Raw genomic sequence first — 27052 nt, forward strand, 5'->3', positions numbered from 1 at the left:
TTAACCTCTAGTGTACATGCCCAACAAATGGTTACTCAAGTGTAATAGGGCTCATTCATATCTGCCGATATCTTTCACCACACCTTTTTTTACAGGTTAAAAACAAATTTTGGCATTGAAAATATAATATCTCTCAGCCAAAACTCTGATGTCATTATAATTCACTGCCACCAAATTCTAACAATAAGAAGGCTGAGCCAAGACATATTATAAGTAATTTTCAATGAATGTAAGACAGGCCACTGATTTGCCACATTCTAGCCAAAAATAAAACAATGATTCTTAGGAACGAGCTTCTAAATTTTAGCATCATCTACCATTTTCATTCAGGAAAATCAAGAAAATAACATGGCCCTGAATTATGTACCAGGAGCTGGGAAGAAGAATTTCCATCATACACTATTGACATTAGATGCAGTGGAGGGTGTGCAAAAGACCACTACAAGTGGCACAGGAGAAAATATCTGAAGAAAATATTCCTCCTACTACCAACAAGCCCATGAGTAGCGAAGTGTCTACCCAGTGAGAAATGGGTGATGGAATCCACGTGGAACCCACGTGGAGATGTAACGTGGATACCACGTGTTTTTGGTCGTGGAATCAACTTGGAACCCACGTGGAAATTTGGTGGAAAAATTAAAACAGCAGTAGGTGCTGTCCTAAAACCATTAAAACCTCAACCACTCTATATCTAAACCTTCTATATATGTGTCTACGATTTTTCATGTGCTCTCATGGCTGCCTTTCCACGAATTATATAAAAATAGAATGTGCGATACATTTTCACATAACTAGCGTGGTTTCAGGATGATAAATGACGCAATGTCACCAGAGAGTTAAGTTCCACAAATTAGAAATTCTGTTTAACATTTAATGCTAATCACCACAAATCCACTTGAAATCAACGTGGATTCCACGTGGGTCCAACCACTCAATATCCACCACCACCAAATATCCACCACTCAACGTGGATTCCACGTGGGTTCCACGTGGATTCCACCACCCATTTCTCACTGGGTAAATGGAGAAGTTATATGCTGACCAAACTATTATGCAGAACAGTGGCGAGGGAAGGGGTTTTGGGGGATAAAACCCCCCCAGAGGTCATAGAAATTTTTAAATAAAATCTATTTTACTTAATTGGATTAATATTATTTATAGAATAGTTTGAGGATTAATAAAATATCCCTCAGAAGGCCGTAAAAATCACCTTTTTGAACCGTTTATCTTAATTTTTTCCGGCGGAGGGCCTCCGCACCTCCTGCTTACCCTGGCGGGTATGCAATCCCCCAAGCCCCCCAGTATTAGTTGCGCCTGAAACCCCCCCTAGCCTTAGTTCCTAGCTGCACCCCTGATGCAGAATGCATAATATTTGGGCAAATGTAATGCCAAAGATAAACGTTTTGGGAGTGATTAAACTTCAAAACTCACATTTACATGAATTGAAATGCCAATGGACTCAGATGATGGAGACTGTTTCAATAATGGCAATAAATGCCAACTGGCAGATAAAAACCCTGATAGCAGAGGCTAGATATATTAATCTAAACCACCTGCTTCACCATGTTGGCAGTTATAGTGAATCCCTGGGATGTAATTTGTACCATTAATACAAGCCATAGGTGCAATGATGGGGAAGGGTGGGGGTCAATGCCCCCTTTCAAGCACGATTTGGGGTTCTAGCCCCCCTATAAGAAATCAGAGGTTGTGGCTCACTTTTTCATGGACAATGTCCAATTTTCAAAATTATTTGCACCTTTGTCCCTTGGCAGGCACACAGCCAGGGGTTTTTGGGTTCATTCCCCCCCAAATTCTTCCCTTGTTTCCCTTATAGAGACTACCCACAACACATCTGCTGATGAGAGCATTAGCACAGTGACACCAATCCAGGGGTGGCAACCCTGTTCACTACAGTGAGGAAATCTCTTTTTTCACACTTAAATTTGGCATTTAATTGTGCAGCACAAGAATGCCTTTTAACATTAATGAGTATTTATAGGACTGGATTAGTTTTATAATACCACATCAACATATAATGCACAGTTATATTCCCAAATATGCTCATAAAATATATATATAGTCAGACATGACAACCTGGATTTGTGTATACACCAATGTCAAATCCAAATCCTGGCCCCAAATTTTCAAACATTTAATACCCTGATTTTGTGTTATTTCATTCTTAACACTTTCAGAGAACATGAGTGGAGAACTGAATATTCCTACTTGCTTCTTTCCAAATACCACTGGGATTTGTCATTAGTCAAAGACTGATCATATACAATGACCTTAATTCACCTATTTCAGGCCTATTATGATCCTTTTTTTGTGGTTTTCTCATTTTTTATAGAAATGGTCATGGTTAATTTTTTGGTTGAAAAACTACCTAAAGGTATGATATGAAGGCTTAAGAAAAGACGTTTGTTGAGAGAAACTTGGCTTAGTGAAGCTTGTTTTTCTTATGATTTGGGAAAGTGTTCTGGAAGACAATTTACTCTCAAATACAGGAACATTATGAGCCTTCATTCCTGATGGTGGTATCTTTATCAAGATCAGGAAATTGATTCAGGTCTTTTAACAGTGAAATTTTCAGGTGCAGATAACCTGTTAGTATGTTTGCTTTATACTGGATTGTTGAGACCCACATTCAAGATGAACCTTCACATTACCAGGAGGATAAAAATAAAAGCAACAATTCACTTTAATGTGATTGCTCACATATTGCTGTTATCAGCCATGCTGCATTAACTGTGGTCAGACATACTAAGGATGTGGTGACACCTTCATTGTAAATGAATAAAAAAGAAAGTTTTTTTATGACAAAGTTTTGGTTAGTGAAGTACAGAGAGATGAATTTTAAATGAAAAATATACTCTCTCCCACTCAAAAGTTATAACTCTTGGCTTCATTTAACAGCAAACAAATAGAGTTATTATCCCAACTAAAATTGGCCTTTCATATTTTCTATAATTACCTTTTTAACAAAACATTTAAAGTACAACTGAAATGCAATGTAGCAACTGATAAGGCAGAGCAAAAAAGTACCTGAAAATTGATTTATTACTTCTCCAGAGAAGGCCCATTATGGTCATTATGTCTAAAAATATTTGAGAACATGTCTAACTACACCTGCTCTAATGTCAACTTACTAAGATGGATGATCTATTCGAAACCTCTTCTCAGGAACAAACTGTGTCTGAAGATCCCAATATTGCTGATGAAAATCGCACTCAGCTTTACTTATTCTTGCTTCACCAAGGCCGTGGCACATGCTACTTGGGAAAGTGAATGCGGTTTCATGGGTGCCACTGGCCCTTGCTCTGCTATGAACAAATGGCTGCCTTTTCCTTGTGGAATTATTTCTATAGGAGACAGATGATAGAATTTGGAATCCCATTTGTTAATGCATGTCTTTAAGAGAAAAAGTTATTTTAAAATTTTAAAGCATTTCTAATCGAGGACATATCACCAGCACATAGTTCCAAATTTCTGTGACCGATAGTGTTCACAGACAGGGATAACTTTTGAGAATAGGTGAGGCATGATGTTATAATTTTTCACTTAAAACTTGGGATGATTATGAAGTTCCTTGGAATCTTTTAAAAAAAATTAAAAAAGAAAAGAAAGAATTCAGAAATTGAAACAATAGAATTTTTATGTGTGATGAATAAAAAAAAGATGAATTTAACTATAAAACTGAAATGTATAGTACTTCATCTTATCCCCTGGGCATTCAAATCCTAAATACTATTTTGATATTTCCGATTCATAGCACTACAATGCCTCCGTAAATGTGGCTATACTTCAGCATGAAGAAACAAGAGCATATTTCTCTAAAGTAAGTTAGAAGGTATTCAATGTATAGTTTAATTTAAATGCTTGGTTTTCAAGGGCTTATAACCGAGAAAGGAAATAAACATGAATAAAAAAATCAATTTTTTTCAACTGCTCATTAACTTTAGAATGAATGGAACTTTCCAAGCAATAAGCCCAACAAGAGTAAGAGATTTCCCAATTAGGAGAGAATTGACTCCTGATATCTATTTCTTTCTATGTCCCTTATTGTCATTCAGTCTTTAGTACAAAATAGCAACTCACTTTAGTTTGATGTGATTTGTTTTCAATCTCCTCTCCTGGAAAGGTGATGGCTCCATGGTTGAACTGGACTCGAACACATTCAACAGATGACCTGCGTTGTTGCCAAATTGTGTTAAATACTATACTTTAGAAGCAAGATGGCTTTAAGTGATAATGAAATCCACAAAAAAACACAAGCGGATCTACATCAAAGCATGTAACATGGCATATACATTGGTGAGGGTCGAGGGATTAAAAGGTAATTCCAACTGGATGTTCAGCTACTCTGGGCACCCTGCTGTAGCCCCTGGCAGGAGAAGCGCCAGCGATGACTGCAGGTGGAGGTGAAGCACGGGGCTGACGGAAGAGGAAGGCATGGCGAGCAGCATCATACTCACTGTGCCTATTGTTCCCATGAAGATACGAGTGGAAACTGGAATTCTTATCACGAAGGTTATCCTCCAACTGGTTTGAAGACTCTGTGCGACTTGAGGCAGCATGTTCCGTATCAGAATCTGATCCCAGGGAGTCATACTCTTCACTGTCTGAACGAAGGCCCTTGTTGGGGCCCACTTTTCCAAGGGATCGACTCCGGCCATGGGAAACACGTTGATTGGTCTCCACCTGTGGGGCCATTGCGCAGACTCCCTGAGTAGTCAGGGCATTTCCACTGTTCATTACTAATTCTTAATACTTTGTTTTTCTGGTTATTCAGCATGCCTCTGATAACCTTAAACCACTTATGATTAATACTCAGAGATTATTGAAAAAGTTTACATTTTCAGTACTTCAAAAAAAAAAACATACTCAGGCACTAGATTTTCTACAATTTTAGTTGATCAGGGCTGATTGACAATTTTTCTACCATATCACTATGTGCAATATTAGATTGAAGCCACAAGTGCTTGATTTGAGTAGTTGACAGTGTGGGCAAGTGTGTATATATTGAAGGGGAACAATAGAGAAATTACATTTATATTTGAATCTGCATAACTCTTGATTGCCACATGCAGATAGAATTAAATCCATACCTTGGACTTTGGTCACTAAGGTGGATCACTTTTAAATGAGGGTCGATGATGTGATATTTATTTTAAGTTTTAGAGACTCCCACCAAAGGAGAAGATAGAACTTTTATTTAAGTAATCCATTCTACAGAATTAAGGTTAAAAAAATAAAAAGATTTGGCCACTTGTGGGCTATAAAAGAGTTTAAGATGTTTTCAATTACCCAATAATAGATGAAAGATGCAGCACTTGATCCATAAAATTGCTCAAATTGTAGGAAAATACTCATGTTTTCTGGATTTCAGTAGAGTGTTAATGATCCACCCACCCATCTACTCTAGCTTCAATTTATCTTTGCAGCTGAGTGAGTGTGGCTTAATCAAGTACCTTTCCTTAGGGCCTGGACACTGTAAGTGTGTTTCATTGATCGGGGAGGGGAGTACCAGGAGAGAAAGCCTGACATTCTTAACATAGGAAAATGTATATAGCTGCCATTGTTTGCATAAGAAATGTGTGAATCATAGGCAGCAACATGTATTTTAGGCCTGGCGCAGAGACAATACATACATCTACTCATTTGGAGGGAATAGGGGATCATCCCCCCAAAGAGGCCCAGGAAATTTTCAGCCATCAGGTTTGACAACACTGCTAACAGACTCATAATGTCAACAAAATGGAGGTCTTAGGGTGCGTTTACACTGGGTAACATGCTATATAAAACAAGTTACATATAACATGTTTTAGGAAAAAATTACAAAACCGTGTAACATGTTTCAGGTAACGTTGTGTTGTAAAACAAAATATCGTTATCGGGTTACAACCAAGTTTTTGGTTTTCCACACGAAGCGGGAGACCAAAAACTTGTTTTATAACACGATATTATTTTGTTTTATTACAATATGTAACACGTAAAATGTTACACAGATTTGTAACTTTTTCGTAAAACATATTACATGTAAATTATTTTATATTACATGTTACACAGTGTAAATGCACCTTTAGAGTTACTGAATTTCAGTAGCTCTAAGCAATGTCCGCTGCCTTCTGATTGGCAAAGAGAAAGTCACATTCCGAGAAACTATCTCCCTACTCACCCTAACTTGATTTGGCCACACCAGCTCAGCAAACTGGCAAAAGATAAACTAAACTGGGTGTAGTGGCCTTCAATAAGCTCCCCTCATTGTATTTTTCTGTCATTCACTGGAATTTCACCTATTCTTCTTTTCATATGCTTCCCTAACTTCACATTTGTGACTATTCCGCTCTGTTCAAGGCTATGCAGTTGCTACATTTTACCATTATAAAAGGATTTTTCAAACAATTCATACCATATAATTGTTTTCAGCTAAAGGAAGGTCAATAAGCAATTTGCCAATGCTGTATTTTGGTGAATCTGTCTAATTCAGTCTCTTGTGCCAATATTTGCTTGGAATTAGGGCAGGTTTGTCTCTAATCGAGTACCTTCTTGTAGCTACTGTGTAAAGAGAAGGCAACTAATGAAATTTTTTGAGCCCCTAAACTACTTTTTCTTGAAGTTGATAACCCTCAACTCAGGAATCCTAAGAAGTCGAATCCTGATATATTTGAAGAGATATATGCTTACCATAATGTAGTATTATTAAAACACAGAAAAATTACACCTATTCATGGATCGATCCCAGCATGCGACTCAGGAAAAAAAATCATTCGAAAGTTTCCAATTCTTTTGCCCTCAGATTACTTGCAAATGTAAGAAAGAATTCACTAAAAACTCTAACAGATACACAAATATTGCAAGTATTTTCATTAAAAAGTGAGTCTAGAAAAAAGATTCACCTCTAATTTCACACCTACTACTGCCTCCACTACTTCTCTTTGCACACATTATTGAAGGAGCTTATTCAATGTGAGTGATTAATTTCTTGGAAAAGACCTGTTAGCACTTCCCTCTATATACGGTGCTCTACTATACATTGAAAAGCAACAAACAGAAAATAGTGGAAGCACTCTAATGCTTGTAATATGGGAAATATTTCAGCGACTTTAGGTAGGAATCACTGGACAGGGATTTATACCTAATACTAACAAATTTATGGATACCAATTGTAACTTGCATTTTCACTTTGATAAGTTAAGAGAGAGCATTATATGATGGAGCAGGATATGTATCATACTGAGTTTCAATCAACTGTATAAATATTTATTTCACAATACTCAGGTCACTGTCAGTGATTCTCATTAACACCATTTCCTAAATAAACTGATGGTATGGAATTGGATCATATGCATATTTAAATTGATCAACTACGTTTAGCTTTTGCATATTTTTTATGGCTTATGTAATGTGCTCTATTTTGTGTGCCCATTACTGAGGAATATACTTGAAAGTTGATGCTTTCATGTAATGAAAATCATTGGTGCTGAGGTGATGACTGTATGAGCCCAAAGCCTGATTCAGAATGCCAATGGCAAAGCAAAAGATCATTCTACAAAGTCTGACATAAACTTCGATGGAATTATGAATCATATATATCTCAGGGCTCTATTAAACAACATACTGCAAAATCAGTTACTGTTGTCAATAGCCAAACAAGATAATCTGTAAAAATTATTCACACACACTGCCATCCCTTGTTACAAGTACAAGTCAGGCAACAGGATTGTAAAAGTATCCACAATTTTCATTGCAATTTTTTCATGAAATAGAATTACACATATTAGGCAACCAAAATTGTAGCATTGAAATATATAAAGCTGAAAATTTTCCAACATCAATTTGTGTACAGCTCTTAACATAATGTCCTTATACTAAAAGCCAAGCATACAGATGAAGCATTGAAGCAAATAAGCATTAAAGCTATTCTCTCAGAAAAGTTCATTCTGATCTCATGTAGTTTTCAGGGATAAGAGAATGAAGAGAAAATTCATTGCAGTAGTCGCACCAACATAATCATTTACATTTAGCAAATTAAAATGGCATGTAGCTTGTAGATGCAACTTAACAGAGAAATCTAACCAAATTTAATATTTTAGCCTCTAACTGTTGTGAATTAATGTTGATAAGTACCTTACTGCCACAAAACTTCAGAGCCTAGAGGTAGCTGTGAACAATGTAGAAATATGAACTACCTATCGATTTTTCAATTTATCTAAGATACCCCTCTTTATGCTTCAATCCATAATTCTTTGAAAAGTAATGGGCCTATAAAGCAGACTAGGAACCCTTCCTCTCTTTTGCTAATATGCACTGCATATTCAATGCAGCATTATATATTAAATATTAACCAAATATTGATAATTTTTTCATTTAAATAGCATAGCAGTCTAACAAAATTAGCTGAAGGTCACAAATTAGGGTGAACAATAATATCCCCAGTTCATAATCTTTTAGATGAGAACTGGCTATTGTGCAGATTTAAAATAACGAATCTATAGGTCAACAATTAACAACTATGATAAAAAATTTGGTGAGGTATCACAGGAACAGTGCCACCAAGTTGTGGCAATACATTTGAAGCCAAAAATAGGTAAGATACAGGTTGAAGTGTCGTAATTGCAACACTTAGGATGTGCAAATTTAGGAGATTATCCATCATTACAATAATGACAGGATACCTACTTTACCAATGATGAGGGACATAAAACAACTATTTTTTTCTGAATATTGCCCTATTACTTATCAGTTTGAGGCACATATGGATATGTTAAATATTAGCAATTCCGTTCCATATTAATCTATTAGTGCATATTTGTCACAGCTAGGAGCTCTTGCCTGGATAACACAATCACACCCAACATAAGGTATACTGCTAAGAAACCAAAGTCATCAGTCACATATCCTTAATAAAATGATTTAGTACAGTTAAAGACATTATACAGGCTAATATGGTGCACGATGTTCTGTTTATTTCAAATGCCAATAAGTGTGAAGTTGAGTCTCCAAGCATAGAGTAGGTGTACAGTACTCTATGGATCAAACAATGACTCTTACACTTGTGCTCCCATGCAATATCATTATCACTGTGCTCTTCACTCTAACTCATTCAAGCTATAATAGAGCTACAGCATGCTACAGGACTGAACTTTGTTGGGTGAAGGCTGGTATGCCAGATTTTAATTTCAGGGATGTGTGACAAAAAACAAATCTTACAAATAAAATACAGGTAATTTACGGGCCACCTAAAGAAAGGGTCATTCATTCTTTAGATTGGGCAAGTACCTAAAATTACAAAAACTCAATGATATCAGTATGCACACACAAAAAATAACCATATGACAATATACATGCTAAAACCTAAGCCTGACTCTTTTTGCCATATTTTTGCAGTCTAAAAACAATCAATTGATTTGACCATTGGATGCATTTCCATTAATTTACTTGGAGAAAAGTATGGTCCTTTGTATAATTTAATCATCAATGATACATTTCAAAAAATGGGAATGAATTTAAATTATTACTTATTCTATGGCATGAAAACAATCATTATTCACAAACACCACCCATTTGTTCTCTATATAACTGAACTCTTCAAATAATTCTTAGGCTATAGCCTCAAAGTCAATGGTTATTTGTCACAAACATGACCCAAAAAAGTTTTAACAATGCCTCAACAAAAAATAACGTTTGCTGGGCTTATAGACTTAAGATACATTCAATTTTCCATTTTTAATAACGATTTTGAAATCTATCAGCTAGCAGAACATAATTTTCTTTTACAAATGAAGGGAAATTGGAAAAAATGACTAGGGAGAGTAATGGGCAATATATTTTAAAACTATTTTATTTATAGAGAGCCCAAGGGTCATTTGTGTTCAAGATTATTGAGCCATGTACCTTTGAGATGAATATCGCAAGGACAGATGTGTTTTAAAAATGTATCTCATTTTTTCACAGGGCTCATGTGGCTGATAATTGAGAATTTGACGTCATTCATAAGTAGATTTTGTTCATTTCATATATTTGGTATGACATAAAAATAAATAATTTGTTTCTTGATGGATCTTTAGTACCTCTACCCCAAAGTGGTTATAAATTTGCTATGATTTCAGGTTAAAGTTATGAGCTACATTCACGTAAGAGATACAATAAAAAGAGTTGGGAAGCAAATAATTCTTTTTGCTTTCCTTTCCACTAAAACTGGAAGATATTCATGATATCTTATATATTTGAACATTTATTAATATATGAACATGATGGCAAAAACACCATAGCCAATATCGCTAAATCTTGCCACCACATGCTGCCTGAGTTGAAGTATGGGGGCTGCTATTCCACAATAATGAAACGATCTTGACTTTTCTGTTTGAATTTAAATTGAAAAACAGGGACTTTTAGAGCATAAATTCAATCGTGAACCAAAATATTCATAATTGAATTGAAAAAATCACGATTAAACCTCAAACTCTCAGCAGGATGGATTTTGGAAGAGTCGCCAAGGTCATGACTCCATCCCTCCAAATATTATAAAAAATATGTAATATTTGTTAGCTTAGTAGCTTTTGTATCCTTGAAAAGACATAAAGAGAGTATATGTGCAAATGCATGGCTATGAGTCTCAAACGTGAGGTAAGGTTGAGTTATATTTATCTTAGAGGGCAAAATTCCCTACTGTAAAAACACCTTTCTCTCCCAGGGGGTATTCCAAACTCTCTTGGGCAAGGTCATGACCCCTCACCTCTAAATTTGATGCTGAATCCACCCCTGATTCTTAGTTTGGTCAATGTAAGGAACCCAATACCAACTTGATCAAATAAAATTCCAGTTAAAGTTTATGAAACCTTACCAAAACATATTGTCCATGAACAGAAGCTATAATAATTTTGCATGTGAAACCTTATCACTAAAACTACTCTAAAATGATATGTTTTTCTGTCCCTTGGAATAGAACTAATGGTAAAAAATTAAACCAAGGTGTCAATAATTAGCATAACGTTCAAGTACACATGGAATATTTTTTTGTAAATTCATTTTTCAAAGTTTCAAAAGGGCCAACTTATTTTTCACAGTGAATATTATACCAAATTAATTAGAAATGCAAGAATATTATTGCTTTTATCATTGGAAAATATATCAGCCTTTTGTATGCATTGGCAGTGCTTTTTTAAAGAAGAAAAAATGAATCAACATTGATGGTAAGCAAGCAAAACATTATGCCCTTTGCTGCCAGTTTTGGAGAAAAATAATTTCCTTGATAAATTTGAATTCTCAGCGTGTTCAAATTAATATCAATTAGACAGCAAGAAAAAAGAGTTGTACTGACTTTGATCTAGATCTTTGATCAACATAAAAGGAAAGAAGCAGAAAAAAGTAAAAACAATATCCTGTTATTCTCAGTGAGATCTTTCTCCATAATGGCTAATTTTTTCATTAGGGGAATATTATTTATGCATGGTAAGTGATAACGAATGATTTGACCTGGTAGCATCTTTCTATAAATTATTAAAATCTATAATCATGGGAGAATGTTTAGGAACAAGAGATTCAAGAGGTACATTAGCCTCTTATCCCCATCAATACACAATTTCATGCACAAGTTGTATTTAAACTCCATGTGAAAAATGTTCATTCATTCCTTAAACCTTCCACGACAGTTTTCAATCCAGCAATTGGATAAAAAGGCATTAAAGGTTACATAGGTTACTGGTGAGTAGGTTAGAGGAAAGGCCTTGCACAATTATATTTCAAAAAAACAATGCTCTTCAGCAGTAAACACTTTTTATTGATAAAATTGCTTATCATGGCATTAGGTCCTGAGACCTAAAATCTCCACAGAAATAGTCTCTGGTTCAAGAAGGCCTGATAAGCAAAAACCTCCTCTTGAAGGTTGAGTAGGTAACAACATGTAGTAGAATATGACATTAAAACTCATCCTTTGGATAACTTGTTATTCCTTTCTAGCGCAATAAGCTTAGATGAGATAATGCATTACACCTTCGCTCATGCTCTTCCCATGGACCTGCCAAAAAATTCCCATTGAAAAAATTACCTCACTACATATCACTAGCTGGTAAGGGAACACTGTTTATATTAAATGACCTCCGAAGACAAGCAATCGTGCACACACTGAATTTGGCGCTTTAGCATTCTAGTGCATCTCCTAACAAAACACACAATTTATTAATTATCAGTAATGAAACAGCAAAGAACATATTTGAAGGCACAAGATAAATGGAAGCTAATTGTTCAGTGTATAATACAACAAGGTCAAAAGGAATCACTAAGGAAAATAAGCAGGTGTTCCTTCATGCCAAAATTCTTTCTATAGGAATATTGTAAATCATTGAAACTTATTCAGGGGTTAACATAGACACACTGCACACAGCATAATCTACGTGGCTTAAGAAGTATTGCAGACAAAAGCACAAACCATAAGCCATAACATCAAACACAAATAAGTAGCAATGAGCTTCAATGTTTGCTTTTATTTTGTTTACCACAGAGCTCTATCTAGAGGAGCCAATATTTAAAACTGGGGAATATTCCCTTCCTTCAACTATGTCCTACTCATATTATATTATTCACCTTTTGGTGATATTACATTAAAAATCGTGAAAATATGGCATCTGTAGAGGTAATAGCTTCATCTATTGGAGTATAAATGTGCATGGAATCCATGTGCAATAATAATGCGCATCCTTAACTTTGCTCTCATGTGACAAAGATACTCATACGCTCTACATAATTTTGCTCTCATGTGACAAAGATACTCTGAGAGCACAATTTGAAGAACAAGGTGTTACAATATTTGGAAAATGTAAGCCTAGCTACTACCCCAAATCCAGGAAACATCAGAGAAATTTTCATAAATATTATTGACCTCATCATGGCGGGAACTTATCAAAAATGAATTCAAGGCTAGATAGTATGAAAAAAATTTGAATTACGCTTAGCCAAGCATAGACACACAGCCACTTATCAAATCTATCTGTTTTACGTTCAAGTATTTTTTTAAACGAAATATGTAATAATGCTTAGCTCCACACCATAATGAGCATAGCAAGCCAAACATAAAATGTTTATCAAATGTGTACAGGTCAATGCATGGCAATAAGTAGTGACAATATCTCTACATACCTCTCTAGCAGCCATTGCTTCTCCAGCCACCATTCGTGAGTCCTGATAGACAAATGTTTGAAATCCACGAGGGGCGGGTTGCTGCTCATTTGTCTTCTGAACTTGGAAAGTGGCATATGGGTATATATCTTCCCCATACTCTGAAGAGATAAGGATAAAGTACTATTAATATGTGGCACTGATATTAAATTCCTGAAAAAATGAAGGAATATATCAAGAATTTTGTAATTAAAGTGCTTCAAACTTATTGCATATGCAGCCTTCCATGTAACCCAAGGACACCATTCAAGGTCATTACATCCTCCATTTATGTAGCTTCTATTGAGAATGATGACATATGTAAATCTATCGTCAAAATAACACATTAAAAATTTGCACATGTGTGCATCAGAGTAACAACCATATGAATTTGAATTATACAATCATTTGTTTGTGGTCAAAATGTCCTTGAAAAGTGGCCGCACCGCATCCCCTCCTCCTAATTATGTGCCCTCCACTCCTTTCCCACCCACTACTGCCTTTATACTTTCATGATGACAGTTGGGTATATCCTCATGAAATAGTGACCCAAAAGCCTGCTTTGGTGTCATACTATTTCTTCTGTGATAATAAGAATACGACCCCATCCTTGCTACCCTGAATGCAACACTTATAAATATCGGAAAAAATAAATAGCTTCATTTTAATCATAAAACACTAACAGCGGGCAGTGTATAAAAAGGAGGTGTACCTACATTAAAACTTATTCTCACAAACTTGCAATTTTTAAATAACAGCAAATATTTAGTCATCAAGGTCATTTTTTTGGAATGTCAAATCAAGTTAGGGCAACAAATACCTATAGCTACTCATACAATTTTGCATAAGAACTTTGTAGAAAAGTGAAAATTTGAGATAACAAACCTGGGATATGCCCCTGACTGCATGACACAGGTCCATGTGGAGGAGAGCCTGGTGGTCTGGGAATTTCCATTCCCTGTTGGTCCCTTGCCAAAGCACTGTAGTACTGAACCTTGACATCAGTGGAAGGAGCTGGATTGGGTTCTTCAGGTGCAGGTGGATTGGTCGATTCTGAAATTGTGGACAACACTCATTTTTAAAATCAGTATTGGCAGGAATGTTTTATGACCAAGAATATGATGAGAGAGTGAGGTATCATTCCTGAAAAATATTTACACTCTACGGTAATGATTAATGAAATTACAGGTGGTAATTATGATAGGCAGAGTAGGACTATGTGTAATGTTCTATCATGGCAATAAGTTACTAAGTACAAATAAAAAGAGTATAACCTTGGGCCATCACCAATAGTTATAAATACTTAGATTTCATGAGTCAAAACAGCTTCAATGGAGGAAAAACTATGGAAATGCTTAGGAAATTTTTGCATGGGTTCTAAGAGTGCTAAAGAATGCTCCTTCCCTTATAAATTTAGTGTCACATGAGGATAATTACATAGTAAGAGTCTTTGAGAATATAAAGTTTTTTGAGTGCATGAGAGTTTCATACTTATGATTTAGAAGCTACAGCCTTTTCCTTTTTCTTGAGCTTTTTGGAGAATTTGCTTGGTTTTTCAGACTACATGTGGCCTCTTTGATGACCAAGCATAGATGCCATGGCTTTAATGGTACCAACTACAGACAAACCCATGGGAATCATTATCGTAAGAATTGTTCGATAGTAGGGATGTGCGAGTAGTACTTTTTGACCTCGAATCGAGTATCGAGTCGAGTTGAAAACTACTCGTGAGTATCAAGTCGAGTCGAGTTGAGTAGAGAAAGTCATGGGCCAGGCAATACAACAATGCACATCTCAACATATTCTTACCCTTGTTAATTTCTTTTCTCAATGCTTAGCTTGATGTCAATGGAAAAGATAATGAGGGACGTTGATTGTTATTGCATCATAATTGGAGATGAAATAAAATTAATATATCTTAAAAAGTTCCATTATAACAATGTAGTCAATTTAATTAATATTTATATCCAAACTTCTGGGAAGAGCCCTGAGTAAAGGAATTTGCATAATCTTAATAAAGTTTATATAGGTAAATGAATAATGTAAAATTTGATTCTTTCAAATTCTCCTACTGAAAAACCTATTACATGCTCAGGCTGCAGGTTTTAATGTACCATGTAACAGCACTACTTCCTGTAGAAAATGGAATTTTGCTACACATTTGTAAGGCTGGACTTTCTCGCCAAATTTAACGATTTGGGAACCTTAGGAATTATTATTAAAAATTACACTTTAAGGCAATGAAAGTGGACAAAGCGAACAAACTATAGAACTCAGCTTCAGATTTGTTGGACAATAAAACAATTCTTTATTTCTCACTTCGTTTGAACAACCTTGGCAACTCTAGTTTTGTAAGTTCATGAAGGAAACTGAACGCAACAAAGGAATAAGCGAAAATTAGCATCGGTCATAAATATTAGGTACTAAAGAGGCTAAAAGATGGCACCTTTTACAATGCCACCGGCATTGTCCGCTTAGACGTTAAATTTGCATTTTTTTTATTGAGACGTCAAAAAATTTTACGTATTCTCTCGGCGTTTGATTAAAGAAAGTAGGGTAGGGCATAAAGGTATCGCATAAGAAAGTAGCTATGAGAGACGCATCGGTCCACTCCGATAACGCGGAGTACGCCGCCGATTCGGAAGATGGTAGGCCACCGCGGCTGTCGAATAGTTATTCAGCGCCTACTTCGAATTCTATACTGGTTGACTTCTACGTATTCAGCAAGCTGAAAGTCCCAGGTCAAGGCATTATAACTACTTATTGGCTTTAGAAACGATATTATTACATGAGTTTCATTATAGCCCCTGCTGTCGGCAGATTTATGAACTTACCGGTTTTGTCAGCTCCGTAATCGAAACTACTCGACTAGACATTCGTAATACTACTCGAATCACTCGAGTCGAGTACCAACTACTCGACTCGACTCGACTCGAATTTTCGAGTACTCGCACATCCCTATTGGATAGCAATGCAATCTAATAATGACTATTCAATGAACATTGAGGAAAAAAGTTGCCCTCTGAAATCTAAAAATAGGAGGAAAAGTCTTCTGGATAGTATATATGCATGATGTTGCATGTTCACGTTCCGAGTTTTTTCTCTGAGACCCTCTGGATATAAATGATGTTTTTGGTAATATTTCTGCCTATCCAAGTGTTATAATGATAACACATGATATTGTAGAGGAACTGCGGAAAAGGTAAGTATTATTAATTTTCTCTGAAGATGTAAGATCTCAGCATCCTTACTCTTTTTTAGGCAAATGAAGACAGTGGTCAGCGTCAATGCTACAGCCAGCAGGCTCACACCAGTAGGAACACTGACACGGAGATCAGCATAAAATGGTGGCTGAACGGGCTCTGGCTTTTTCTCCTCGACGATAGCTTTCTCGGCCAATTTCTTCTCCAGTTCCTTTCGAGTTTCTAGACTGAGGTCCAATGGAGTGCTGGAACCTGAATGAAATGCAAAAACAAGGCTTTAGCAATTTAGAAAGCAGTGGTAAAGAACTTGCCAAAGGAAATTTATCATTATTCAATTGATGAGGTATTGAAATAACAGCAATGTTAAAAAATACATTTATTCCATGGAATATAATAATGTATCAACCTATTTACAGAAAAAAGCTGATACCTTCACCCAACAAGATTATTCATATCCATTAAAAAGAATTTGGGCTGAGCAAAAGAACTTGCCTAAATTTCGTTAAAAAAAGTCCAAAGTCACAAGGATGAGGTATTGAAATAACAGCAATGTTAAAAAATACATTTATTCCATGGAATATTATAATGTATCAACCTATTTACAGAAAAAAGTTGATACCTTCACTCAACAAGATTATTCATATCCATTAAAAAGAATTTGGGCTGAGCAACAGAACTTGCCTAAATTTCGTTAAAAAAAGTCCAAAGTCACAATTAAAATGGGAAAATGTTAGACTCCCTACTACGGCAAACAAATCTACAATTCCAGCATCTTCTTTACCATGTGATTCCTGGAGAGTAACTGTTGAGTCCATCATTTTGACTGTTTTTCCTTTGCAACTTTTGCAACTTTTGCGACTTTTGCAACCCAAAACAGGAGTGAACTTATTTGTAAGCAATTTTTTCATAATTTATAATTTACACCATCTATTGGCCAGCATATAATCGTACATGAACTGCAAAAGAGGTACGACAGTGGCATATTTTTTTCCAATGTAGCAACCAAGTGCTTCCACGAACTTGTATCCTTACAGTTATACGCTATCTACGCATATAAGAACATATAGTTGCCTACATAAAGGGAGTTAACTCGATGTCAGCGCTAGATAGCGGTGTTAGGCAATGTGCTTGTCAGTCAGCCATTATGTACGTCGCTACAAATTGAGTAGGGTGGCACAATAGTCTTAAACAAGGGAGCGCCCATTAATTAAGTGAGGTCCCCCCCTCCCCCTTTAGTGAGATATCATGAGATTTGGCTCGACCCCTCCCTCCAATCTCACGTGAGATTGTTCAAAATGCGTTTTTTCAGTGCAAATACGTTAGTATACGCTTCATATGATTATGATTGTATAGTATTTGTTAGTATACGCTTCATATGTGTATGATTTATTAAAAAAATTAAAATTATTTTTATTCAACAGTAATTAATACAAGTACCTATTTAAGATTTATAATATTATAGTCTAGAATCAAATTTTACACTTTCTTGCGGAAAAAATTACGTGATAATTGCCAAGATTGCCAAGGTGAGATTAGATGAGTATCGTCTTGACCCCTTCCCCCTCAATAAACGCCTCATGTAACTAATGGACGCCCCTTAACGAGGTGCAGCGACTTCTTGGTACTTTCTGTATACGTTGAGGGAATACCACTAAATATAATGTGTTGGTTCTCGAAATCTCCTGAATTATTCTTGGTTTACGGTATAAATGTCCCATCTGTCGCCGAGCTCTTTCACTCCCCTAATTTTCCCTCTCTCCAACACCTTCCCCAACTTCCCCTCCTCATCTCTCTCCCTCCACTCTACACCTTCCCCTTCTCCGAGAGAAAAAAAGACTCCATTGAGTCACGCAGTGCGAGCGGCACCTTGGAATTCGTTGTAGAAGCTCCAACACTATTTATTTATGTTAGATATGAATGTGTAAATAAATAAATAATAGCAATAACTCGTAGCTTCTGCATGGTGGTAGTATGGTATTCAAAGTGAATGAATGGAAGGTCTACCTACCTGAGAACAAAGTAAAGGACGGAAAATGCACTTATGGTATGCAAAAATTACATCGATTCGAACACCATACAACCAGCAAATAAAGTCTGAACCAAATACAATTTCCAACTATCCCTAGTAAATCACTATGACATCAATCAAGAATAGATGAACACTTACGTCAGGGGCTAACAATAATTAGAGGCACATCGGGCATAATCATAGGCATGATGAGGAATATTTTTCTTGGGTATCAAGAGTCCTTGATAGCACCCCCAACAATGAATTCAGCCCCTATCACTAATTTTCTAATGAATATCTAACAAAAAATGAGGTTTTAGCTCTCGCTACTTTATTATCCAGGGAGTTTTGTAAGACATTTTGGATTTTGCACACCACGGAGATCTCTAGTGGTGTCACAACATCCTCAGGGGGTATCAAAAGCTGATATGCACATGGCTAATACGCACATCACTACCAGGATAACTCTAGGAATCTGTTGGCATGAATCTTCGGTAAGAGCTCTGTACTCCGACTGTGGGAAAACGTTTTGAAATGCTTGACCATTGCTCGACTACCTGCAGGAGTTCCCAAAATTTTTATTGCTACCGGAATATCTTACACTTGAGCATTTTCCCTACCGTAAGGAGCGCAAAGGAGGTTAACCCTCCTGAGCCAACCCACACGGCAGGGGATACATCCTGGGATTTCCCGTCGTACCACCCAATTTGTATTGTTTTCTACCCGCTTCACACTGTTAAAATGCCCACTACAACTGCTCAAATGTAGGCCCATCCCTTGGTAAGAAAGAAGGAAGGGTGTCCGCGGATCTCCGGTTAACTCCCTGTGAGACACTCGGCCAGGGTGGAAGGGAAAAATATCTTGCTTCTCCCCCGCACAGGCTGGTAATTAAAGCCAATAACTCCCACAGCCAAAGGGTTAAAACATAAGGTACTTATCACAGGAAATTAATTCCACATGAGAGATTGGGAGTCATTAGTCCTCCATAGAGAGGTAATTTAATGTTAGGAATTTTTATATATGGACTCACTTGACAAGTTTATACTTTCTGTCGAGCGCTTGGATCTAAAAATATCCATTTCAGAAGCTTCGTTAATGAAATTTATTACGTGTGTAAAAGAACGGCATTCGTTCTTTTGACTGTTTTCATAAAATCAAAGCTACTTATATTTTTATTTCAGTAAAAATGTTTTCAGCATATTCCATTGCATTCACGTAAATAGTATTTACTCAACACTACTTTCATAAGTGCTTTCATAGCATTTTTTTACTAAAAAAATGAAACCTACCCCGATTAAATACGTTCTATAAATAAAAAATAATTTATTGTAAAGAAAATTCTATTAAATATATTTAATATTAACAAAAACTCCAGATGCTATCATCTGCACGTATTTTTGGTCTTATGAGCATGTAGTAAAAACTTAAAATGCAATAAACGCACTGAGCTAGATTTGAAAGCAATGATCGAAATTTGAGATTCGTTCATTGTGTTTTATTGGAATGCCTTTAATATGGCAGGCAATTTCAAATTTAGTGATGAGTCTCATGGATTAAATTGGTCACTAATTTGATGAGTTACTTCGAAAAAAGATGGGAAAACGATATTCTTGCTAATTGAGTAAACGGATGATTTATTCAAATACTCTGCTGAAATGATAGAAAATATCTAGCATTAAAATGACCGCTGCTATGCCGTCACTAAGAGGAATAGGGAAAATACAGTGCTATAGTCTTGTTTCGACTGATAACTGCCCAGTTCTGCTTTCTATCTTCAACTTCATAAAACCAGCTCCTCCAGATCACATTTAAATTCATCGTGCTCCATATGCCTCTTCCTAGAAGATCTTTCATAAAGAGTTCACCATTACTTTGAAAACTTTGATTTTACTTTTAAATAATCATCCGTAACACCAAAAGAAAATGTGAGGGTATGGTTATATAGAGAAGATGAATAAACTGGAAGGTGGGGTAAGTACTCTAAATAGGGAAAACTCTACAAAAACCCCTCGAGCCATAGAAAACGTAGGAAATAGAGGAAAGTATTAATAGAACTAAATTTAGCCGATCCCTCAGTCAAATCTCGTCTTTGTGAGAAAAACGGCACATACATTAGGGTGAGATTTAACTCTTTGATTCCGATGGATTCCTTTTTGGGTTCAATTTACCGCTTGAGGGTACCACACAGGTCGTCGTTGACCTGCCGCGAAGGAATAACTAAAGCCTTCAATCAACTCTCGAAGCATGAAAAGGGACTCCGACCTAGTGTCTCTTTAGCATTCAAGATAACAGACAACTATGTCTAAAATTCATACTCAAAGCGAGTATTTTGTCCGGTTGAATTTTGGCTGGTGAAGGAAATCGTGGAGCGAAATTATCTCGTGCAAGCAATCAAATTGGAGCAAACACCTTTGCTCCATTGAGAGTCTGGTGATTCCTGTGGGTGTGCGTAAAAATAAAGGTCTTTTACGCATGAATGAGCATATCTGATACCTTTGATAACTTCGCACAAATTCTTTTAATGAAATGCCCCGGAGCGGTATTGAATTTCCATGTCCTTTGATGCAGAGTGGAAGCCATGCTATATATGCTGTCAAAGCCGCGCTTTCAAAGAGATATCAAGCGTAGGATGGTCATGAAGGAACCGTAACGGGACAAAACGTATGGGAGCAATCCGTCTAAAATGCTCACTTGTGTATGAAAAAAGAAAAATAAGATAAATACGTGTATTAATCATTTTTAAAAACTAATTTACGAGTTTCTGAAGGGTTCCTGTGAAGGCTTAGGAAAAGAACAAAAAACGCAAGTAGACTTTTTAGCCCGAGTGTTTCATGAAAATTTATCTCTTAAACTTTATTTGATCATCTTAGGCAAGCTACGAAAATAAAAAAAATAATCTCGAGGTTTTGGTTACCTAGCACACATACATGACCGTGGAATTAAGATTGATATAAACTTTAAATTGGCACGTAGTATCCTTATTAGCAACTGAATAAAAAAAATTTAGTCCCGCAATGATCGCCAGACATTTACCGCTATTGATTTATTACTCAGAAGATATAAATGATTGATTTGAAATCAATCTATGGTGATCTGAGTAATTTTTCTGAACGTTTTGTTTTGGGTGGAGAAGGGATGCGCCTCGGCTCATCATAGCGAAGTGGTCCGCAAAAGTGAATAATGATTCCCGGCCCAGGGGAATATTGTTGAAAGCAATGTTTTACTCCAGAGTAGGTATATTAAAACTTTACTAGTAAAAATGCTTGGGCGTCATAACCTTGTGCAAAGTTGTATTACGCATGCGTACTAGAAGAAAAAAGGGGCAAGCAAGGATTTGGGATGGTGAGGGGAAAAGATGAGAGATATCTCAAGGGTGTCTGTGAAGGCTAAGGAAAAGAATAAAAAACGCTCAAGGATTTTTTTTTAAATCCTAGATATTTCTTGATGATTTTTCCCTCTTAACTTTTAATTGCCCTTTTTAAGGAAATTACGGGAGTAAAAAATTATTATTTCGGCAAATACCGGGAATTAGCAGCGAAAAATGTTATCACCACAATGTTGATTCCAACGTGGGAGTACATATGTAATACTGTGTATTAGAAGTAATTCAAAGAGTGTGACCCGCTCATGTAAAGGTGTAGTTTAGGATACGGAGGTTCCATTTGTAATGAAATAATAAGATTTTTACCCCTAATTTCATCAATGGCTCCGCCCGGCAAGTCAGTAAATTTCTTAAGAAATATCGGAGACAAAAGACCAGTCTAATGGAAGTCATCAGCTAATTACTACTTCCAGGAATAAATATAGACGAGGATAGCATCCAGAAAAAGGGAAACTTAGAACTTGGAATTCATAGTCATATTGACCTCTCAATGGGAAAATGTGAATGAGCTTTAGAAGACACATGATTTTACGGAATGCACGATTAAAATGAGATCAAGGTTATTCGTGGACCATTTACCTGTGAACGGTGAAGTTGGGAGAAAAGGCAGTATTGGAACTGGAAGTCACCGAATCGGCCTTCGAAGGCAGTATTGGACCCGCACACAGTGCTCACAGAGACATAAAAACATGGCTGAGTAAATGGGGATTTTGTCGGAAGGTAGGAGAGTAAGCCGAGGGAGGGGAATAGGTGTTAGGGGGCGCTGAGCGCACTGGCAGGGCTTGGTAAGGAGAAAACGATGACGGGACACGTCGGACGAAACCCAGAGTAGCAATACGGGATTCGGAAGCATGAGGTGCACATATGTACAGACTAACAATCCATGCAGCCATATAGAAACGCATTGCGGACAGACAAAAACACATCCCCTTTTATATATATTGAATAGTTTGCATTATCTGGTGGTTTAACCTAACATAATGAATGTTGTTTCAAAAGACAATGTTACATTATGATGCCACCAAAATGGCATATGGAATGAAGTTTAGTAGGGATTATTGGCCCGTAAGAGGAAGGCGGGGACGGAAGAGTGGAGAAGAACCTGTCGTGGACATTAGCTCATTAAAATTAATAGTAGAAGGACCACACCTGCCATTTTGATCGGTAACCACTACTCACTTAATTGCCAAGAATTTTTTTATGTCGTCTTCATTTTTTATCACGTATATTAATATTTTATGATATGTTCTCTGCTACAATATAGTTTAAAAATTTATCATAGAAATGGATTTGTACCACATGTTTACCTAAAAAGACCAGCACCTGTCAAAATTACATAAGTTAAGCGTTTCTATTTTATTAGTGAAGGTAACGCCTGTTTTATCCAGTAAATCAATGCACTGTACCTCGTCAGGTCAATTTGATGTTTTAGTTAGCACATTTATGCATTTTTACATTCCGTATTGCAACTTGAATAGTAATAAGCAGCATATCTGCCATACGGAGTGGCGTGTGGTAGGCCATGGCAGAGGAAGCAGAAGCGACGTGACGTCTGTTAATTTGAAAATTTTTATTGTAAAATTATTTGTAAAAATACTCAGTTTTATTAATAAATAAAGGAAAAGGTTAAATTTAATGAAAGTAAATAAATTAATTTTGACTTGAAGAAATATTCAAATTAATTACTATCCTTGAAAATGATGGGTAGTGGTCCTACTAGGTAGCCATATAACCATGGTTCCTCTAGTGCTAATGGCGCGTAAAGGCCCAAATTTAAACCTTCCATTCGATATAAAGAAATATTTGAGATAACCATCACAAATATAGCAAACAGGAAAGAACCTTGCTCTAAAAAAATGCTAAAATAGTCGGGAATCGAACCCAAGTACTTCTTACGTGAATGGAACATTTTCATCGCCATTTTTCAAGGCCTAGTATAGTATTCAGGATATAATCTACGTGAAACGTAGGTCCGAGGTTCAATCAATCAACGATGAATAACTGGAGACAACAATCACTCTAATATGGACTCGAAAGCTGAGAAGACAACGTTGAAACGATGCTTTAAATCTTTTGCGAGTTCATAATACTTCGAAATCATGAGAACTTTGATCAATATTTACCATGATGGTGAGAGATGGTGGCACAATGGCAAGGTCTCATCTAACCTGAACGATGGGCGACCTTAGCATAAGGAGTCTAAAAGGAAGAACTTAAATTCAATATCAAACTTTGCAAAAGTTCACTAATGCTTCAGAACTCTGATGGGATCTTGCGAAAGGACTTCCTCAGGGAACTGATTTATGTCGAACAAAGAAAAGGTTTTCATGAGAAGGATGGAAGAGAGTAGCAAAAGAGTTCATTGTGTGAAATCGAGAGGTTGATTAAGATCCCACCCAATAGCTGGTTATTGATTGATCATGCTAAATGTTCCCAGCTGGAGAGAATTCTGAGGGAAAATAAGATTATCCATTAAAATAAGTTAGCCCTTTAAAATCATGGAGACTACTGTAAAAAAGTAGTAATGCAGCAAAGGTATCCTAGCAAATACTGAGCATTGGCACCGAAGAATATTATCACCACAATTATGATCCCAACGTGGGAGTATGTAATACTGTGCATTAGAAGTCATTCAAAGAGAGTGACCCGCTTATGTAAAGGCGTAATTTAGGATACGTAGGTTCCATTTGTGATGAGATAATAAGATTTTTACCCTATTGTCATCAATAATTCCTCCATTTCCAAGTCCGTCAGTAAATTTTCAGAGAAACATCGAGGACTAAAGATCATAGTACTATAAGTCATGAGGTAATTACTGCTTCCAGAAAGCAATATTTTGCCTGATCATTGTAAAGGAGGCTATCACATTCATTAGTATATTTTATTCCCCTTAATTTTGACAGTAGGGATTGCAGGATAAATAATCATCCAGTCCATAGGAGTCACAGATATGATATTTCAAGCTATTTAACCAACTATGTATGCACTGTATATTAAATATAATTGTGCATTATGCACTTGCTTGAATTTCCTCACATAATAAATGCGGAATAAAAAGAGGATATTAAATTAGAAGCCGCCAAAAAGCTAAATGGGATCACGTCATTAAATCTGACCTTTGACAAAGCCCCGTAAGTAGCCACGGGAAATTTTTATCTCAGGGAGTTATAGAGAGCTAACCGCAGTGTTTTTTATTTTTAAATTACCTGAGCTTTTTAACTTATGGAAAGTGTAAATATCCAGCTTAGATACTTTAAAAAAATATCGGCATGGATGCCTTTTCGGCTTTTTGCGTAATCCTAATTGACTAGAGTATTTCAAGTAAGCGTAAGAGACTCACTTTCCTTTAACCATGACATTATCCATTGAAATTTTGAATGAATGCCATGATATGGAAGAAATTAAGAACTTTTTATTACTTACTTCAATACATTACAAAAAATCTATGTTGCTACTTTTATATTCCCATTATAACATTCATTCTATTTTACACATCCATCATATCACTGTTACCCTTTGAATAAGGTTACCGTGCATTAGGTCTTAATGGATTATCAATAAATGATGAATAGTGTACATCATTTTAGCCGCATGATTACATGAATATTATAGACGTAATTAAACATACATTTTCGCGGTTTTTACGTTTTGAAGGCTGCAGTGATAAAATGATTTTTATGGTGTTATAATCATCAAAATAAAACTCCATCCGTCAAAAATAAACTCGGAATATAATCTTCATTAAAAGCATTAAAAGCAATTCAGCTGTTTTACTACATAAACTCGTGGGCTTTGCTTTATGTGGGGCCGAGTGGTCAACTTTGTTATTAAATTATAACCTGAAGTATCTTCCCAGCTAGTTCAGTAAAAACTACTAGCGCTAATGAAAGAACTATAACGAAACAATATTTTTGACGGCTTAGTTTTTTAAGAGGAACTGACTGTAACATGACGGCAATGTTGTTCCCTTTTTTGACCAAAATACACATCCAGTGATATCAACTATCAAAACCATTAGCCCTTTCCAAGATTACGAATAAAAAAGATGCTGCACTATTATGACAGTGAAAAACTTATTGTAGATGGGAATATTTTATTAAAGCATAATTTGAATTTTTAATGTTTTTAGCTGGAGAGGAATTGAAGCCACTTGCCTTGCACTTTGGCCATCTTGTGAACCACCATACAAACGCGATGTTTGTTGGCATACGAGCCTGTGTACGGGAATCATTGTAAAGCTAACGGCAGTGTTTAAGAACTCACATCCAAATTCCTTGTGAAAGAATCAATCATACAATGAGCATTGAATGGTGGTTATAAAGATGGCCATAGCTCTACAAAAGGAAAGATGGCTAAATTACAGCTTGTAGTATACTCGCCAGAGAGCTCTTATAAATGAAAACATAATATCTTCTAGAAAAAGTCTAAGAATCATGATAACTACTTAGTTAAAACGCATTCAACTACATATCAGCGTTCTAGCGAAGATGTGTTAGTGTCAGGAGAAAAATGTGCGTTAGAAATTAAATTATTATACGTAGTAAAAATTTAAATTCACTATCTGTAATCGTGGTGTGCTCACGTCTGTCTAAATTACGACGGCAAAATAACTTCATGCAGCACTACAAAATACGACGGCAAAATAACTTCAAGTTAACACTACAAGGAACACTAAGTACTCGTAAGGCAAGCCTACTTTCCTTTTATCAACTTTTTTAAGCCATACTGCCGAACACTTGTCGAGCCATACTGCCAACAACTAGTGCCTCCCAATTTCATCTCTGTGGTTAAATCGTTATTGCAGCTGCACTTGAGTCATCATTTTAAACATTCTTATCTTAAGAGAAAGAGAAAACTAAGTGACTGGTATGAAAGCGATAGCCATCGTTTAATATGTGCTTGATATTTCAGAATATAAAAGTGACTTAAAAATGATCTATTTAACTGGGCTGAAATTTTGCAATAATTTAAAAAATATCAACATCAAATGATTGTTTGCAATTGCGGAGTAATTGCTCGCATACTCGCCTTAGAGTTTTTGTAAATGTCATATTAGCTACTAACTTTAACTACTTTAAACGCATTCAGCTACATAAATAATTACTGTTTTGGAAATGGATTCGATACTACAAGCGACATGAAGATCAAATTAAGTAGCAGAAGTGAAGGTAACTTATGGTCTGAGAAGATTTTACAGTTTTAGGCCAGAGTAATATACATTTTTTAAAACAATTTTAGCCAAAGTTGTTAGATTAAATGGGAAATAAATCTGACGCATAAATCCAGAATGGTAATAAATTTCAT

At 36.1% G+C, this 27052-nt stretch overlaps 1 protein-coding gene across 2 annotated transcripts in view; it reads right to left on the reverse strand.

Annotated features, from left to right (window-relative positions):
* Positions 1-4098: 4098 nt before the first annotated feature.
* LOC124171419 (Down syndrome cell adhesion molecule-like protein Dscam2) overlaps positions 4099-27052 on the reverse strand; it is a 578614-nt gene continuing 555660 nt past the window's right edge. Inside the window, exons 25-28 of one of the 2 annotated variants that reach the window (XM_046550593.1) lie at positions 16407-16610; positions 14041-14208; positions 13138-13277; positions 4099-4725 (exon numbers count right to left, since the gene is read on the reverse strand). In XM_046550593.1, the coding sequence (XP_046406549.1) occupies positions 4330-4725; positions 13138-13277; positions 14041-14208; positions 16407-16610 (908 nt within the window). In that variant the 3' untranslated portion in view covers positions 4099-4329. Of the gene's footprint in view, positions 4726-11766; positions 12020-13137; positions 13278-14040; positions 14209-16406; positions 16611-27052 lie in introns of those variants that run through there. The other variant, XM_046550594.1, reaches the window with a different exon arrangement.

Source organism: Ischnura elegans, chromosome X (assembly GCF_921293095.1).
Source record: "Ischnura elegans chromosome X, ioIscEleg1.1, whole genome shotgun sequence".
NCBI classification, from domain to species: Eukaryota; Metazoa; Arthropoda; class Insecta; order Odonata; family Coenagrionidae; genus Ischnura; species Ischnura elegans.